Source organism: Protopterus annectens, chromosome 8.part0 (assembly GCF_019279795.1).
Source record: "Protopterus annectens isolate FY-2018-M chromosome 8.part0, PAN1.0, whole genome shotgun sequence".
Taxonomy (NCBI): Eukaryota; Metazoa; Chordata; order Ceratodontiformes; family Protopteridae; genus Protopterus; species Protopterus annectens.
The window spans coordinates 770,210,908-770,231,440 of record NC_056741.1 but is presented as its reverse complement, the minus strand read 5'-3'; the positions used below and the strand labels follow the sequence as shown (position 1 = coordinate 770,231,440).

Below are 20,533 nucleotides of genomic sequence, written 5' to 3'. Positions count from 1 at the left end.
TTATGTTTAAAAGTATTTGTGGCACCTGTAAGAATATTCTTACAGGCAACGATTTTCCACAAGCAAACATCCCTTTTTTACTGTGAATGACAGGGGTGTAATAATAAATTGAGTGTCTCTATTTTCAAATAGAGAACGAAAGATTTAAATTTTTTATGTGTAAAAACAGGACCTAGCCCTAATTTGTTGTCAACCTCCTGGCTGGAGGTAAGAATATCCCAGTTATTATAAAACACTTTCTTAATAGCTATAGAGTCCCTGCAAATAGGAACTGGGAAACTAGTGAATCTATCTATAGAGTAATGTGTAGAAAGAGAGTGTCCTGAATTATGTATTTGAGAAACGTACTGATAGGTGCAGGACAAGGGAGTAGTCCGTGATTCAAACATAGTATTGGTTATATCATTTATATTGTTACTACACTCATTGGTCACAATATATTTACATATATGTATGTATATATATATATATATATATATATATATATATATATATATATATATATATATGTGTGTGTGTGTGTGTGTGTGTATGTGTATATATATATATATATATATATATATATATATATATACACACACATATATATATATATATATATATATATATATATATATATATATATATATATATATATATATATATATATTTACATACATATATATGTGTGTGTGAGTGTGTGTGTGTGTGTGTATAGATATATATATATATATATATACATATATATATATATATATATATATATATATATATATATGTGTATGTACACATGTAGACTACTGCTGATGTCAAAGAAGTTTGAAGAGAAAATTTAAGAAAAAATAAACACCATTTCTCTCTTTGGTGTTGCACAACCTCAAAACAGGCTAGAGCACCCATGACACAGCATGACCCAACATACCATAACATGCAGAAATGATTTTTCGGATCAGATGTTTTAAGACCTGACAAAACAGCACAATAAACATTAGTTCTCCCAGTAAACAGAAGCTGAAAAGGCAAAATTACAATGTTTGTTTGTTTCTTTCGGCTTTTCCCGGTTAAGGGTCGCCACAGCGGAACTCCTGTCTGGTAATGATTGGCAGTAGATTTTGACGTGCTGGGTTGCCGGGCCTAACGCACAACCTTCAATGAAGTAACGGCCACTCACGCATGTCGCCACACAGAAGACGCTCTAACTGAGAATCGAACGGGCAACGTCTAACTGTGAGGCGACAACGCTACCGCAGCACCACTACCGCAGCATAAAAGGGAAAATTACAATAAATATGCTTTTTCACTTGTATGTGCAGGTATTTGTACTCAAGCACTCTATTTGGTAAAACGCTTACTATTTTTAATAAAGAACTTTAAGGCAGATGAAACAGCTCACTAAGACAGACAATGCAGATGGTTTTGCACATACAACAACTGACAATCACAGGCAGAGATTATATGCTATGTGTAACATATGAAGTCTAGGACACATCCTTCTCGAAACTCGCACCTAGATATACTGGGCTTGCACCTCAAGTAACTCTACAGGATACTGGAAATATTTGTTTTAGGTCAAGCTTTCTTAACTGTTTCGTAGCATTAACAGAAAACATCTGTACTGTCTAGGAAAGCAACAATAAATTCAGAATTACCTTTTCATTGTACATCTCTCCACGGAGGACTTCTGGTGCCATCCAAAATGGGGACCCAACTACAGACAGTTTTTCGCAGTCGGAACTGTGTTGAGGGGAAAAAAGAACACATTAATTTAATAGAAAGATTAACACAATCAGTACATCTGAATACTTGTAAAATAATTAAAAAGATATTACTCCTCCAATGAGACAATCCACTTGTTTCCCTAACACTATGTATCCCCAAGCAGGGTGGAGGGAAGTGATCTATCCAGAGAGGTCACCACAGAGGGAACCATGAATATCTGCATGTTCACTGGCATAAAAAAAAAAAAAAAACAAAACAACGGAAAGCAGTGAATACCAAGCAGAACAATTTAATATCAGTCATTAAGTGCCGTCATAAAGGACCTGTTCAATCATACTGACCCCTTTGGAATATTTATGGGTCCAAATTACATTTAGTTTGTCTGGGTTGCACTATACCACACCATCCTGGATCAATCTTCCCATTTTTTAAGAACTTCCGACACCAATTTGGTCCAACATGTTCAGGGGGTACCCTTTCTCAACAAACAACCCTTTTAAATATCTAAGCTTCATAACATACATCAGCTACCAAGCAGATTAGCACTACTCTTCAACCTTTCTATTGTCTTTCCCACTTAAAGCACCTCACAGCCAACAGGGCATACATGCATTACCTTTGCTATTATCCTCTCTTGTCCATCTCTAACTGGGTGACAGACAACATGAAATGTCTTCTTTCTTTCCCTTATTCTTCCTTCCCAGCATGGGTGGCACTCAGGCTGAGAAATTAAAATTGCTACTTGTCAGTCTTCAACCTCTTTTACCATAACTGCAATACGGAAGCATTCTGTTTAGCTACCCTTCAAATTCTCATAATTCAAATAAACTTATAATCTACGCTGGCCTTCACTCAGTTCTTGTGCTCTATCAGTCTCTTCAGGCATTCTGCTCCCCACAACTATTCCACTGTTAGTAGCACGCACTCAGGCATTCAGTTTTCTTCACTTAAAATATCATCCCCGACTAGGTTGCAGTCAGCCACAGATACTTTTCTTACTGTAATTCTGCCCAGTTTTTATACCACTTTTTCCCCTCACAGCCTGGGTAGCAGAATGGCTGAGAATTACTTTTCCTCATAAACCTTTACAATACTCTTTGTTGAAAGTCTTCCACAGCCTGATACACTCAGGCTTGGAATTTCTTAATTCCTCTTGCTTATACTTAGTTCCTTTCCACCCACTCCTTCCCTTTATTCATTGCAGCCCATCCTTCTTTGTGCTCCTTATGTTCTTCATTTTTAACACAAAACATACACCATATTACTCATGGCAATTACAAAAATGTCTTCCCTTAACCCTTTACTTTGGCACTGATACTTTCTCCTTTAATTCTTTAATTACTTGCTTCAACTTATCTGATACATTTCCAACTGGCAAATCTACTGAAGGCCCTTTCACCTCATCTTCAAATACAAACAAACATTACCATGTACTACAAAAAATATACGATGGTACTGACGTACAGAACAAAGAAATAATTCCTATTAAAGACAATGCTACTACAATACCCACATGGCCACTCAAAGCAACTTAACAACCTACTCTCAAAATCGCTTTATCAAATATGGAGATATCTGAACTCAAATCCTGGACCACTTAACTTAAAAATCTTCCTCCATTAATCTGTGCCACCTCAACAATAAATAGACTATTAGAAATCTGGCTTACAAGTGAGCCCCAACCGAGACAGTACAAAGATGATTTCTATCCCTCATCACATATACTTAAAAAATACATCATTGATTACTACAGACCTGGTACCACTCTGGAGGAGAAGCAATCCTTATGGTAGAAAAACAATTCCATCACTGTTATTAAAGAATACACGGATGCCAATGCCTCTGAAGACAGAAGTCTCAACTGGGTGAAAATAATGTTACTCTTGGGGGTACACTCATCTCTCGTGTGCACAGTATATATCCTACCACTCCTCAACTGCAATAATGTAACAAACCTTGGATAATACACATTCTACTACAATCCCCCAAAACCTTCACAATTCTAGGTAACTTCAACCTTAATATCTATTTACAGCTAATAATCATCTAAACAAGCTCATACAGGCTTATAATGTAGAAAAAAATAGAGGTGGCACCTAGTAGACCAGACAGACAAGAAACAGCACCATGTTTGATTTTCTCATGACTAACATTAACCATCACTACTTAAATATAGACAGTGCTAAATTCCTTAAGTGATCACTGTCCCATTTCCTCCACCTGGTCATTTCTCTGCTAAATTCAGGACTGTGGTATAACTTCCTGTGTTGCCCATATCCTTACTTGGATAGGAGGAAGTTTCTCTGCTCACCAGTGAGAGTGGAGAGCTTTGAGCAGCTTATCTGTCCCTGGAGGAGTGGTCACAGCCCAGCAACTTGTAGTTTATTGGCCGTTTTGGGCTAATTCCTAGCTCTTTCATCTCCCTGCCTTAAAACCCGCATTTATGAGGTTTTGCGCTTGTATTCTACTCAGCCAAGCTCCTTGTGGTGTCCTGCAGAGTACTGCAAGCAGCAGAGCGACAAAAGAGTGACTTTTCACCAAATATAAGTATTTCTTTCTCTCCATTTTCTCCTGCGACTGCTAGCCTCACCGAAAAGTGATTTCTGGCATTTCTGAGCTGTTTTCTGCATACTTGTTTGTGTCTTTGTTTGTGTCTTTCGGCTTTTCCCGGTTAGGGGTTGCCACAGCGGAAATCCGGTCCGCTAATGAATGGTAGTGGATTTTTACGTACCGGGTTACCAGCCCTGACGTACAACCTTCAACGAAGGCATGCCCCACTCACGTATGCCTCCACACAGAAGACGCTCTAGCTGAGAATCAAACGGGACAACGTCTTGGTATGAGGCGACAACGCTACCGCAGCACCACCACCGCAGTATGCATAAAATTATTTTTTTGCTGTTAGCACTTGATTAAGTCATTTAAGTCGTTTTTTTGTACTGTTTTAACTGTTGTAGGCTACACACTAAAGTGTGTTAGCCTGATAGAAGCATTTAATGTGTTTTTTGTTAATACTCATTGTATCCCTGTCTAAAAAAGAAAAAAAAAATATTCTTGTTTCCCGCCTTTTCTAAGCTAGTCTAGTTCAGTTTTCAGGCTCTGCTGAATTCAGGACTGTGGTATAAGTTCCTGTGTTGTCCATATCCTTATCTGGATAGGAGGAAGTTTCTCTGTTCATCAGTGAGAGTGGGGAGCTTTAAGCATCCTATCTGTCCCTGGAAGAGTGGTCACAGCCCAGCAACTTGTAGTTTATTGGCCATTTTGGGCTAATTCCTAGCTCTTTCATCTTTCTGCCTTAAAACCTGCATTTGTGTGTTTTTTTGGGGTTTTGCCCGCTGCGCAGCGCCGGTTAGCTAAGGTTAAACTATTCCAGGCTCCACAAAGTCTGCTCTTTAAGTTTTCCCTTAGAACTAGTCAAACTCTCAAATTAAGCACTCTAACTTCCTTTTACCGCCCAGCACTTGCTCCAAGCTCTCAGTAAGCACTAATAAACGCTAACACAACACCTCCCTCTTTACTTTACAATAGTACAAGGCTCCCTAGTTCATCCCTACTAGACAATCAGTAAAACAGTTCAGCTACCCATACAGGTATGTCCAAAGGGCAGTTTCAGGTATACTCTCCAAGCCAGCTGGTGAATCTGGGAATCTTGAGACAATGTTAAAATTGCCTCATGTACATGGACAACCCTCTCCTCCTTCCAACAAACACAAATGTATGTGAGAGATGCAACTATACAGTCAAACTGGAGGCCAAACTCTCTCAACCTATGACTGGAACAGCAAGCCAGGAGGAGAAGGGAAACACTTGCACCACACTTCCAGTCTCACATAAAACTGGTCACACATGCACCAGCAAACACACATAAATACACAAAAACATACTCGGAGGCTCTAAATAAAAATCTGCCTAAGCAGCAGAGACCTCCAAAGCAGACATCCAAGCAACCTCCACCCTCAAACAACCATGTATCACATACTTCACAAAGTCAGTGTGCCACGCTACCACAGCCCTTAAAGCACGACACACCCAATACACTAGTAATAGGTGACTCTATTGTCAGGCACGCTGATGCCCCACTCAATAGACTGAACAAGAAGGCTACTGTAAGCTGCCTGTCGGGTGCCAGGATCTGCCACATAACACAAGCACTCAGGTCACTCCAAAACAAGTACAAATAAGACTCTGTCATTGTACATGTTGGTGTGAACGACCTGAGACATACCTCCCTGGACTACATGAAAAGAGACATAGAGGAGCTCTCTGATCAGTAGCCCAGGCCGGTATGACCCTGAGTAGCATCTTGCCCTCACCAAGAGTGATGCCACAGTACGAAGAAAAAATGATCAGTTTTAACAATTGGCTAAGCTATTAGAGTCGTTCAAAGGGGATCCAGTGTCTGTCAGCCTGGGACGACATGCTCGACAAGCCACGCTGCTTTGCCAGAGATGGCTTGCACCTGTCGCCCCTAGGCTTTCGAATACTGGCCAAGGCTCTTGCCACCCCCATAGTGACTTTTTCAGGCAAGGCTCAAAAGACAACCCACCTCCATAAACAACACAAGAAATCAGAAACTGAGGGTAATGCTACTCAATACCAGAAGTCTAAACCTAAAAATGCACGCACTCTAGGCACGCCTTAGCATGGAGCAAATCGATATCTGTGCAGTAACAGAAACCTGGCTCAAAGCTCTAGAGAGCACCCTAGCACAACCAGGCTACAACTCGTACCATACCATACCTTTCGGCCCCAGAACCAGGACCGAATTACAAAAGGAGGGGGTGTGTCCATTTTCATAAAGGATGCCCACGTCTCCAGGTTAGTAGCACAGCACGAGATCATCCATGTGCAACTATCAGTGGGCAAAGCTGCTTTCCAGATCATAGCCTGCTACAGATCACCTACCTTGTCTCAGGACCCACACTCAGCATTCCTGAGAACATTGGAAAATACAAAGGTCCTACCTAACACCATGATATTGGGAGATTTCAACTACCCAAACATTGACTGGGATAACTACTCGAGTACAAACTCCTTTGCCCAGCGCTTCCAAGAGTTTATAAACTCAAATGCCCTGGAACAGCTGGTCACCACGCCCACAAGAGGTGACAACATACTGGACCTGATCATCACCAACATGGGGGATCAATGCTCCACACCAGAGGTAAACCCCTTGCTGGTAAGATCAAATCATAAACTAATCACACTGGACATCCACATCCCGACCCCACCCCAAGTCAAGGAAACCACTGTGAAAAGCTTTTCAAAAGCCAATTTCACACTCCTCAAGACCGAGGTGGAAAGTTTCATAGCCCCCTTGCTAAAGGATAATTCTGCCCAAATTGCAGAATCCTTTACAAGTGCATTCTATGAGAATCTACAAGGATGCATGGATCGAGCCACTCTAAGTAAACCAAAACTCACTCTTCCAAAAAAAGGAAACCAATCTGGTGGTCCCCGGCCATAAATAAGCTTTACAACAGAAGGAGGAAACTACTATATGATAGAGCTAAATCCCAAAAAGAAAAGGCATCACTGATCAATATTAGCAAGAAACTACGATCCCTCATAAAATCATCTAAGGCCAGTTTTGAAAGAAAAATTGCTAAGGACTCTAAAGATAACCACAAAGCCTTCTTTAGCTATGTCAAAAATCTAGGTGGTAACCCTCAGATATGCTCTGAGCTAGTGCAAAATGGCAAAAAATACACTGAACCAACTGACATTGCCAACATCCTGGCTGACAAGTTCAGTGCAAACTTTACCCCCCCTTCACTCCCAAAAGGGCCCGTGTCCATCACAGAAGAATGCAGAGCCCCAGACATCACGGACAGGCAGGTAAAAAACAGCCCTCTCCAAAGCTAAGAACACAGCATCAATGGAACTGGATGGTGTCCCAGGCTGCGTATTACACGAACTCCAAAAGGAACTGAACCCTCACATAAATTCACTGTTCAGACTCAGCCTTACCACAGGCTATGTACCCAAAGAATAGCATACAGCAACAGTCATCCCGCTCCACAAAGGTGGTGCCACAACAGAACCTGGGAACTATCGTCCTATAAGCCTGACTAGCCTGGTCTGCAAAACTACAGAACGAATCATCATGGAACTCAAACAGAGACATGGAGAACCTCCAGACACTGGACCCCACCCAATTTGGCTTTGTTAAAGGCAGATCCTGCCTCCTAAACCTAGTGGACTTCTTTGGAACAGTTACCAAGGCCATAGATGAAGGAAAGGTAGTCCACACAGCCTACATGGACCTTGCTAAGGCCTTCAACACCTTTCCTCACTCTGGCATCATAGATAAGCTCACCAGCTTGAGCATTAACCCCTATGTCACGAGATGGGTGGCCAACTGGCTCACGGACAGAACACACTTGGTCAGAGTCGCTGGTGCCATGTCCGACTCTAAACCAGTTACAAGTGGCGTCCCACAGGGCTCGGTCCTGAGACCCCTCTTGTTCGATATATATTTCTCTGAGGTACAGGCAAGCACGGGAGGACTATGGCTGACCAAGTTCGCAGATTACTGCAAATTGGGGGCCATAATCGATTCACCGGCTGACACAGAACCCTCCAGAAGGGTCTCACAGAGACAGATACCTGGTGTCAAAACCATGGCCTCAAGCTGAATTCCAGAAAATGCATAGTCATCCCCTTTGGGAAAAACAAAGTGCCCACGAATTATCACATAGGTGGTAATCCACTAAGTACGGAAGATATAATTAGGAACCTGGGGACCCAGTTAGATAGCAACCTCTCCTTCGATAATCACATTGCCAAAGGTGTTAGAAATTCCTTCTATGTAGCCCACCTAATCATGAAAGGGTCCACCTCTAGATCAAGAGAGGTCATTGTGCCCCTCTACTCATCACTCATTAGGCCCATAATAGAGTACAATGCCCCATTTGTAATGTACCTTAGCAGACACCTGCAACAGCTGGAAAGACCACAGAAGTACCTCACCAAGAGGATCATGGGCCTCAAAGAGATGCCCTATGCAGCTCGTTTAAAAAAACTCCAGCTTTACTCGGTTGCTTACCGCCTGCTCAGAAGTGATCTCTGTCTGACATACAAGGCCATGTTCAACCCGGAATTAATGGACATGCGCCACCTCAAGAAAACCAAATCTCTTAGAGCCACATGCTCCAGTGAACTAAACCTCAGCACAACAATTAACAGGACATGCTGGAGGGATAGATTCCTGTTTCAGAGACTTCCCTCGCTCTGGAATAGAATCCCAATTTATGTTAGGCAGAGCCCCTCGCTGACTCTTCAAGAGAAATCTTGACGAGTGGATGGGAAATCGTAGGTTTACCCCTGGGATCACTTCAGTGGCCTTGCTAGACAGAGGCCCGGGAAACTAATTTAAAGGGGAGGCGAAAGCCAACACATTCTGGCTAGGCTTATAAATGCCCTTGGGCAGATACCCTAGTACCTACCTATGCACCTATAAAAACAACTTAAGTCCCACCACAAATAGGAACTGGTAGAGCTTTTTCTAATTGCAAACGTATATAGCTTAGCATTCACCTTAACTCCACTGACAGGTCCTTTTCTTTATGCTGAATCTGACCAAATAGCATTCTCTAACTTTACATAAACTCTAACACAATTAAAAAGATAGCCTCTATAATCTTTATCATGTTGCAGACTTAAGGTGCAACTGTGCCCATGGCTATCTCAAGATATCAAAAGATAAAGCAGGGGGACGAATCATGGAAAGCTTGAAAGCAAGATCCATTAAATACTCTAATGAATGATACCCATTTGCAGCACATGAAATTAATAGGGGTAACTACTAATTGTGCTAAAGCACTACATCTCACGGAAAGGCAAACTTAACAGCCCAAAAGCAAAATTATTCTGGAAAGAAATAAAATAGTTTCCGGGCAGCTCAGCAAAACCTCTTCTCAAAGTTGTAAGCTACCCAAGCACAGTAACTTTGTTGATATATACAGGCACTTCCTCATCATATCTTTACAGCAAATAAGTGAGAAATTCTCTTCAGCTACCATTCTAAACCAAACTAATTCTAAGAACACATCCCCATGATGTATTCTCTAGCAACTTATCAATCTTTCTATTTCACAGATTGTTTTGTTAATAAAAACAAGGATATGTTGCTAAAGCTAAAGACCTCTGGAGTCAAATTTGATGTACATCACCTTATTTTTCTCTGACTCGCACCTGAAAAGATTGCTAAACCTCTCAATCCTATTTTCAGTTTATTACTAACTTCTGGTTTAGTACCTTCTCAATTTAAACATTCAAATGTTATAACCACTACCAAAGTGCTCCTCTTCCACTTATCTAAAGGACTACAGACCAATCTCCAACTTACGTCCTATCACGAAAATTTTTGAAAAAAAAAAACGGTTGTATAAATAGATGTTTAAGCGTATTAATAACTACAAGCAACAAGATTTCTAAAATTCCATCTGCACAACAGTAGCCCTATTTATACAGCAATATAAACAATGGCCTCATAACAAAATGTGTCCTTTGATTCCACCAGAGCTTTTGAAACAGTTAATCATACTCTAAATAATCAGTAAACTTTCTAAAGTTAACTTTAGTAACAGCACAGCTGAATGGTTCAAAAACAACTTGAAGGACAGAGCTAATGACTGTCTGTCTAAAAAAGGTATCCTCAGTATAGGGATGCCACAAGGAATCAGTACTGGGCCCCTTTTATAGCTCCTTCTTCTTTATTAATGATCTTGGGTCTGACCTCCCTCACATGAACCTAGTAATGTACACAGATGACTTCCTTCTCAACATGAATAAAAAATTCAGTTGCCTGCAAAGAACCTTCAAAAAAGTTTATCTGATGTATGTGAATAGGCCATTACAAATAAGATACTAATAAAGCCAAAGAAGCCAAACACTGTGGTATCCTCTACACCACACAAACCAGTCACAGTGTAGCCAAAGATAATGGCACCACTACCTCTAATGTCATCTAACAGAAATACTTAAGTTTGACACTAGATTCCTCCCCTTAGCTTTACAGTCACAACAGCAAGATCACCTCTATGTACTCCCTCAGCTAAAATTGTGCCACAAAATATCTCAACTCTTATTCAATGCCACCAGAACTAAAGCTAGAAATGTTTTTTGGGGGAGTGTTAATAAACTGGCAGATTTAAACTTCCCTAAAGAGTAATTTGTCAGAAATATTGGAGGAGCAAATGGCTGCAACTAAGGAAATTATTCCTTATAGCTGGGATATGGCATCTAAACTGCCTAAACACAAGTAAGACCCTATTAAGTTTAATGTTATTGACTACCAAAAAGAGTAATTCCTCAAAAATGGAAATCAAAATCTAAAATAGTTGCAGTACTGGGTATTGTTAAAAAGATAAAGAACTGGAAGTGCAGTCTTTAGCAAAGGGATGGAGGAGGAGGAGTAAGGTTTAAGGGAAGATAGGAACTGAGCAATTTATGTAATGCTGGAGTGAATGACATTAAGACATAGGTTCATATGTGTATACGACTGCATGGCCCTTTTTAAGCCCATCTGTATAGCCCAAATACATCCGACAAGTTTTGGAACTTTGATTATTTTAAGGGGTATAGGGAGGCTAGGGGCTTGGGTGGTTAAGCATTTACAGGCTGTCTTTGTCCACTAGAGACATAGATGCCAGACCAGGGATAAATTTGATTCTCCATCCACTGGTACAAGTTATATTTGAATTGGTTCAGGGAACAATTCTGCTTCACTTGGACTGGAAGCTTGTTTCAGGGAAGGGGTAGTCTCACAGACTCATACCTCTTCCGTCAACATGGCTTTTTTATGCTGCAAAACAAGGTTCAAGTCCTTTGTTCGTGTAATTTTTGAGGCCATTTGTTTGGCAGATTTGCAGGTGGTCCATCACAACTGGATCGAAGAATGCCTTGGATGCCAGGCATATATTGCCCCTCGACAATCTGTAGGAGGCAGAGTACAGGGATAGAGCTTTGACACTATCTGTATAGGACATGCTTACACCTTGGATTCTTTTTGTGATGAACCTCTCTGGACGATTCAGTTGGTTTACATGCCAAGTCAGGTACATACCAAAGCAGGAACTGTATTCAGTACTCAATAATTGATGTGATGAGGATTGAATTCAGTGGAGCAATGACTTCTTTGGACTTCTACGGTGCATCATTGTTTATAAATTGCACAACAAAGAATGATTTTGTTACTACCATACACACGTTGATCGAAGGCCAGTTTACTGTCTTCATGCATCCCCAAATAACCCTGACAAGTGTTTCAATTCTTAGGGACGTGTTAAAAGTGAGGTAATTTCCAGGGGTAGCAGACTTTACAAAGGATACTATTATGCAGCTCTTGGCACAGAGACTGTGGCTCTGATCTCAGTTAATTGTCTGCCAGTCCTTCTTGGAAGTTATTAATGTCTGGCATTCAATGACTTTACCTAGTCTGTATCTGTCTGCAAACTTGTTCAACCAGAGGCTCTTTAAGTTGGTCTTGACTTCAGAGACGTAGAAAGAAGGAAAGAAAGAAAGTATATATGCAATGTATAATGCATGAAAAAATATTACTAAGGTTTGTTTTCTATTTATGTATGTGCGCCTTTGTCTTAAGTGATAATTTAACAAAGGTGTTTACAACAAAATAAATAAGTGCAAGACTATGGTAATGGAGTAAGATAAAATACAGGCAAAGTGCAATTATTAGGAACTTAACGTACCTTACAGATGTTTGAGTAGATTCACTGTTGTGTTGAGTACATTCATTGTTGCAGTAATGATTATTCAAAATTCCTACCTTTAGAAGTAAGACAGCTGGCCTAACTTCCAGAGCTCTTCATCCTTCCTCCAGCAGACTCACTCACATTAGTGGTATAAAGGAGCATCAACTGGTTTGATCTTTGGATCATTCTTAGCCTAATAGGTGCAGGTTTCCATCTGGATCCACAGCACGATACACGCAAGGATGGCCCATCTCACATAGGACATCACAACCAGAAAGACCTAAAACTTGTCACTCCAGGCTGCTGCTAATCCCAGAGGAGGAGTGTACCCGATCAGGATGTAAAGAATAAACAAGGAACCCACACAAACCCAGAAGTATCCCAGAGATGGAGAGGGACGGTATGGTACTGCAACAGTGAATCTACTTAAACATTTACAATTATGGAAAGATACTAACATAACTGTACTATGTTCTTTCAATTTACAGCTGCAGTACTAACTCTATGGATGACTTTCACCACTTACAAACCAAAGAATGCCTGACTGGAAGGGCAGAAGATAGAAGGCTCTGTAAAATGTCCATTGCAAAGTCTGCTGTGACCCTGGAAATGCTGCCTAAGTTGTAGTGTCTTTCAAAGGTGAGTACTGAGGATCAAGTAATGGATTCCAAGATACCGTGTATTAATAAAAAATTATCTCTTACCATAACTTGGAATCTGTGTTGTCTTGCCTCATTCATCCCCACAATAGGGTCTGGGATCCGACCCCAGATCCCGCTTGGCCATTTTCCACAGACTTGGATCTGACTCTCAAGCTCCTCCCTCATAACCACAATACCCTGTATCCACCCAACTGACTCAGATTGATTTTGTCAAATCCAATCATGCTACACTCAGACATACAAGACCGGCAGAAGAGCCTCAGATACAGGACTGATGGTCCTGAGCTCATCCAGGATCTTCAAGAAAAGGGCAGGGGGAAGGTTGGGTGGGGAAGTGAGGATGAATGAAAGAAAACAACACAGATGCCAAGTTATAGTAAGACAACTTTTTAATCTGATGTCTCCTTCATTCATCCTCATGATAGGGCCAGAGTCCCCAGATACGAGAACTTTGGGTGGCCCTCATGGAAGGACATGTTGGAGTACCATCGAACCAAAGGAAGCCCTGCTCCTGGAAATAAATCCAATTTGTAATGTGACACAAAGGTGTGGTTATTAGACCATGTAGCTGCCCCACAAATGTCATCAATAGAGGTTCTGGCACAAAAAGCAGAGGATGTAGTCATATCTCTGGTAGAATATGTCCTAGGGAGCTTAGGTAACTGCAACCCTCTGGAAGAATAAATGAAGGAAATGCAATCTGAGATCCATTTTGCTAGGGTGACTTTCGATACTGTTTGACCAAGTCTATTTGAAGAAAAGGCAATAAAAAGCTGATCAGATTTCTGTATTGCTTGATCATGTGTAAACAGAAAAGTACAGTTTTGTACCTACCACAAATGTAGATGTCCGAGTGCTAATACAGCTGCAGTAATCACATATGGGTTCTCTGCCGTCAGGCGGTCCCTCGGTCGGCCGAATTCCAAAGTCTAGGTCTGGCATCGGTTGTTGTCGCTTTCTTTCCTGACGTCAGTGCGACAGGGGTATATAAGACACAGCCGATGCCATGTTCTTCAGTCTTTCTTGCCCCAGATGTCAGGTGCCCCCAGAAGGAAGGCAATACATAAATTATATATATATAAATATATACAAGAAATGCAATGTAATCAAAAAACAATAATTTGCAAGCAAATACACCATAGCAGGATAAACCAAATTAGGTTGTAAGAGGAGGTGTTAGCCACTAGTCCTTTACCAAGAGGGGAAGGAGGGAGGGAAACCTGTACTGCAGCTGTATTAGCATTCGAACATCTACATTTATGGTAGGTACAAAACTGTACTATGTTCATCGTGCATACAGCTGCAGTAATCACATATGGGTAGAATCCCAAAGCTACGCACAGGGTGGTAGGCACTAGGTGGAACTGGGATGAGCCAGAATGCCCTGCAACACAGCAGTGGCAAAGCCTGCTCTAGTTTTGGAATATAAAGGCAGGTGGTAGTGTTTTGTGAAGGTATGTACAGAACTCCAAGTGGCAGCCTCTAAAATATCTTTGGTAGGAACTCCTCTAAGGAAGGCTGTAGAGGTAGCTGTGGCCCTGGTGGAGTGGGATCTGATGCCAGTAGGGACAGATTTCCCATGATAGGAGTAACAAAACCATATGCAGTGGCCTATCCATTTTGAAATGGTCTGTTTGGTAATAGGCTTCCTTTGAGCTCCTACAGCATAGGACACAAAAAGTTGTTCTGATTTCCTGAAAGGCTTTGTTCTGTCCAAATAATAACGTAGCTGTCTATGGATGTCTAAGGAGTGTAGCAACCTTTCCCCTTTGTTTTGAGGATTGGGGTAAAAGGTAGGTAAGTGAATGGCTTGATTTAAAGCTACCCTGGATACCACTTTAGGCATAAATGACGGGTTGGTTCGAAGGGTAACCCTGTCCTGATGGAAGATGAGAAAGGGCTGTACAGCCATGAGGGCTTGTAGTTCTGAAACCCTACGAGCTGAGGTTATGGCCAGAAGGAAAGCTGTTTTCCAGGACAAATATTGCAAATCTGTTGAGGCAGCTGGTTCAAAGGGAGGCAATGTTAATTTTTCTAGAATGTAATTAAGATCCCAGGCTGGCACTGGTTGTTTCCTTGGTGGTCTTATATTCTTAGCCCCTCTGAGAAACTGTCTTAAGAGTGGGTGAGAGAATAACGGTGGATCCATGTTGAATTCTGCAGAAATGGCTGAGGCATGGATTTTTATGGAGGAAAAAGAAAGTCCACTGTTCAGCAGCTCAGCTAGATACTGTAACACTTGAGGCAATTTCAGTTTCCTAGGGTCCTGGCCTTTTTTCTCATTCCAAGAGCAAAACCGTCTCCATTTTGCAGAGTAAGCCTTTCTAGTAGATGGCCTTCTGGCCTCCAAAATGACATCCTGCACCTCTTTGGGGAGTAGGGTCTGTTGTGATGTTAAGGAATTTTCCATGCAGCGAGATTGAGGGTTTTCAGCTGACTGTGAAGAGTTTTGTAGCTGTGCTGAGTCAGCAGAAGAGGAATTAGAGGTAGGGGCCAGGGAGGAGTATGTGTTAGGCTCCTCAGGAGTGGGTACCAGTGCTGTCTTGGCCAGTCTGGAGCAATCAGTATCATCTTCGGTTTGTCTGCTCTTGCTTTCAAGAGCACCTTGGGCAGAAGAGGCAGAGGTGGGAAGGTGTAAACTGACCATGCTGTCCAACTGAATGAAAGGGCGTCCACTCTCCAGGCTTTTGGATGAAAGGTCCTTGAACAAAACTTTTCCAATTGATGATTCATGTGGGAGGCGAAGAGATCTATGTCTGGGCTCCCCCACGCTTGGATTATCCTTGTAAACACTTGAGGATGCAACTTCCATTCGTGTGGATCTGTCATATTTCTGCTTAGATTGTCTGCCAGCGTGTTTTCCAAACCTGGCAAGTACTGTGCTTGAAGCTCGATTTGCCATTCCAGAGCCAAGTTCCAAAGTGTCATGGCTAGTCTGCACAGGGGGTATGAATGTGTTCCTCCTTGTTTGTTTATGTACCACATTACTGTGGTGTTGTCTGTTCTTATCAATAATTGTCCTGGATGCAGGAGGTCCTTGAATGCTGTAATTGCATTTATCACTGCTAGCATTTCTTTCTGATTGATGTGAAGGTGCTTTTCCTTTTGGGACCATTTGCCCTGAATGCACCTGCCGGTCATGTGCGCCCCCCAGGCGTAATCTGAAGCGTCTGTTGTGATGACTTGATTTGCTTGAGGCTTGCAGAATGGGAGACCTGTGTTTGTTTGACATGCTTGGGCCCACCATAGAAATTCCTTTTGCAAACATGGAATTATTGGTATTATTGTTTCCAAACTGTGACTGTGTTGAGACCATAGTTTTTTTAGGTACCACTGAAGTTTCCTCATATGCAACTTTGCACATGGGATTAAAAGAATGCAAGATGCCATGAAGCCCAGAGCCTGCAGGCCACCTGTTTACAATCTCCATTACATTTAAAAAAGCATGCAAAGAAAACCATGCACCATAAATACAGTACTATTTAGAAAAGAAAGTGTTTTCCTTACTTAAGTGAGTGTTCTCCCCTCTCTTTCCCTCCCCAAAGCATTGTTCCAAACATTAACGACATGAAGTATGGCATATACTTTAATTCCCCCACACATTAAACAAATTTTGAAAAAGTCCAATATTTCCAGATTTTCTTGTCAAATTTCACAAACCATTATTGCATTGTAATTGTACATTAAATTACTGATTTTATTACTGTTCTTCTCCATCACCTAAATCCTCTCTTTGCTTCATTTCCAACATACTCTCAATTCTTCTAGTCAACTCTCGTGCTCCCTTCCTTCTTTCCAACACTTTCCACTGAAATACTGAAAAAGGTTTCACAGGTACAGTCTTCTCTGTGGTCTTTATTAACAGAAGAACAAGCAGCAGAATCTCCTTCTGTGGCACAGCTCAGTTTTTGTTAGACAAATTTTTGCATTTCCTCCTTAGCATGCACTTTGTCAAAAAATGACTTTGTCCCTCCAAGGAAGAATACCTTGGAGACAGTTGGATACAGTAGTTTAAAATCTCACACCTGCGTCTCAACATTTTCTGAATAGTGAAATGAATTTAATGCTCTTTTGCCTGCTGTATAATGAGTAATGATTCTCCACAAACACTCTGCTGTCTCCCACTTTCAGTATTTTGTCCTTCGTCAAAAAAAATTGTTAGAATCAACTCCTTGCGCTGGCAGGATTGCATCCTTACTATTATAGGTCTAGGTTGCTTTCTTATAGCTAGGTTTGGAGCATACACAATATGTTCATGTTCAACTAACAGTTCCTGATGTGGAATACCAGTTCAGTTGCTTATTTGAGCTTTCATAAAATTAATGAAGTCTGTTCCTTCCAACTTCTCTGGTACAGCTGAAAATCTTGGTTTTCCCCATGTGCTCTGTCCTCTGATTCTATTATTTTTTGAAACATCTTTTCCTGAGTAGTCTCATAGTCAACCAGCCTTTTCTTCATTTCAATCTCAGAGTTTTGCAGCTTTATTATCTCATCTGAATATCTGTTTAAATCTTTATTTGTTCCAGCCTTTTGCTATTTGTGTTGATGTATTCTAACAGTGTTTTGTTTATTTTAACCATGTCTGTAAGTAGCTGTCTTACATCTTCCTGTAGGTTACTGGAAGTCACGTCTGAAGGTGACATTACTTTTTGCTGAGAAGCTGCAGAACTCTCCCTAGTCAGGGTTTCTTCCTCACTTTTTGTAGTCAATTTTTTTCCAGGTCTTCTGTGTTTCTTTATTCCTGGCATCCAGGCTATGTACCTACTAGCCAGTTACTAAAATTGACCTATAAACACGAGTCTACTGGCCTTCCCTGCCAAGTTTCTGTTTTCACACTGGGAGTGCTAAAAACAAGCCGTTACTCAGTGTGCAGCCATCTTGTAAGCCCCATCTGATGTATGGTATTCAGCTGCGCACCTATGAACTATGGGCTCTGAACTGGAGTAAGACTGGACTTGTCCATGTTTATGGTGATGCCCAAGGACTGAGCTAAATGAAATACGTAGTCCCTGGCTTGAATGAGTCATTGTGTCATGGGAGATAAATATGGAAACACCTGCAATCCATTGAGCCTCAGGTGAGTGGCTACCACCACCATGCATTTGAACACCCGGTGGCTGTGGTGAGCACAAAGAGCAGTGCTCTGAACTGGCAATGACAGGCTCTCAGCCGGAAGCACAGAAATCTCCAGATGCGCCTGTCTAATTTGATGTGAGAATATGTGCCCTTGAAATCTATCGAGCACATCCAGGCATCCTTGTGCAACAACGGCAGACTGGAAGGAACTGTAACTATTCGGAACCTCACTTTTACATATTCGTTTAGAGATCCAGAATGGGTCCCTGGTCCCTTGTCTTCTGCGGCACTAAAAATAAATGGGAGTAAGTTCCGAATCCTCCCTGTTCAGTCGGGACCTCCTGGATGACTTTTTGCAGCAGTTGTTGAATTTCCTGTGCTGCCTCCTCCCAATGACCAGGTGGCATGCCCAAGAGGCTTCATGAAGTCAGAGGGTGGACGGAAAAGAAAATATAATAGTCTCTGGATATCACACTTAGCATGAAGACCCTATTCACAACCTGAAAGGTCCAAGGGGCACGCGAAGCCCTATCCAGATCCCTGGAGCTGAAACTACCGAAAAGAGACTGAGTACTTGCACTGGATCCGTGGCCTCCGGAAGGGATTGGACCCAAGCTATTGAGTGCTGAAGCTCCCAAAGGAAGGGAAGGCTCTGAGAAGGACAGAGCTGATCCCAGTCCTCTGTACCCAGCACTGACATCATGGGTCCCAGACTCACTCTGCTCCGACAAAGCCGGAACGAGGCTAGTCAAGGGCATACTTTCATCGAGGAAAGAAGTTTCCTCCGCACGGATTCCAATGTATATGGCAGTCCTGAATCTCTAGGCTCTGAAGCCAGGGGATGGATTGGAGAAGGAGCCTTGATAGAGTGACCCAGGAAGCTCATGGATCTAACAGTGGATGGAGTAGGAATTACCCCCATCTGGATCTGGGCTTTAAGGTACCGCCTCAGACAAGCTTCTTGAGGACGTGGAAGAAGCTGATGAAGGGGGCCGTGAGTGCTTGGCCTTTGAAGACAGAGCCTGAGACTTGGTTGAGGCTCACAGATCTGAAGTAGTAGCATCCGATGTTGGAACCAACAATGGAGTCAGAGAGGTAGTGATAATCTCCCCTGGATTCTAGGAAGATTTAGGGTCAGAGAGGGGAGCAGACATAGGTTCAAAGGTGTTTACTAAGCTGACCACAAGGGCCTTTTTAAGTCTATCCATGCATCCTAAATCTCTGACGAGTTTTGATACCCTTGATAAGTGTAAGCATGGGCCTGGAAGATGAACCAGTTACAGGTTACCGGTTTGCATTACAGACACAGGTGCCAAATCAGGGATGAATGGCGGATCCAAGGAGGACTCCGCCAATTTCCTTGACTTCTTGGAATCAGGAGCATCCCTCGAGAAAGCAAGGAGGGACCTCTTTTTAGCCTCCTTAACAGAAGCAGAGAAGGTGGAAGCCTGAGAAGGAGTCTTAGCCTCAGCCTAGGAAGAAATAAGGCCCCTTACAACAAGATTGTTCTGTCTCTTGGCCAAAGCCCAAGGGTTGAAGACCGAACAGACAGAATAGCCAGCATTGAGATGGTCGGCTCCCAGGCAATACAAGCACTCCTTGTGGGCATTCTGATTGGGGATCTTATGCCCACAAGAAGTGCAGCTTTTAAAGCCAAGAACTGGTCTGCCACAGAGAAAAAACACCAAAAATAATGGACAACCTAAAGCCCAGAAAGGAAGATTAACTATAACCAACTGTTACTCTAACAAACTGTAACTGCCACTACACTAAAAAAAAGTTCCAACTATAAAGTTATTCAAGTAAATAAACCAAGCAAAGCTTTTTTTTTTCTGAAGGGCGAGAAAAGATAGAAAAAACGCACATACACAACTCATACACACTAGAAGATAGGGAAGAGGGGAATTGCCAAAGGCACTTACAAAACCTCAAAAAACTATTGAAAGCTGGAGGAGATGGAATCTGCATCTGAGCTCTTCGAACAACAAACAAGATCTGAGGCAGATGGCTGGATGCAGGGTATTGTGGGTACAAGGGAGGAGCTTGAAAGTCGGATCCAACTCTGTGGAAAGTGGCCGAACCGGATCCGGATTCTGATCCGAGACCCTATAGTTAGGATGAATGCAGGAGAAACATCAGATCCCCTGTCAGGCAGGTTGCAGTGGCAGCCATGGCCATAGCAGAATGAGCTCTCAGTACACACAGGATTGATTTACCACAATTACAGTACTAAAATTCGTGATGGTGCAGCAGTAGCATTGTTGCCTCACAGCAAGAGGTTCTCCAGTTCATTTCTCGGCTGGAGTGCGAGGAGTGCCTTCTGTGTGGAGTCTGCAAGTCCTCCCCACGGTTGAGTGGGCGTTCGAAAGACATGCGTAAATG

The 20,533-nt window shown here is 42.1% G+C and overlaps 1 protein-coding gene across 2 annotated transcripts in view; it reads right to left on the bottom strand.

Annotated features, from left to right (window-relative positions):
* Positions 1–20,533, bottom strand: part of TESK2 (testis associated actin remodelling kinase 2) — a 1,590,840-nt gene that overhangs the window by 369,904 nt on the left and 1,200,403 nt on the right. For both annotated transcript variants that reach the window (XM_044080241.1, XR_006365853.1), the window contains exon 7: positions 1,629–1,713. In XM_044080241.1, the coding sequence (XP_043936176.1) occupies positions 1,629–1,713 (85 nt within the window). The remainder of the gene's footprint in view (positions 1–1,628; positions 1,714–20,533) is intronic.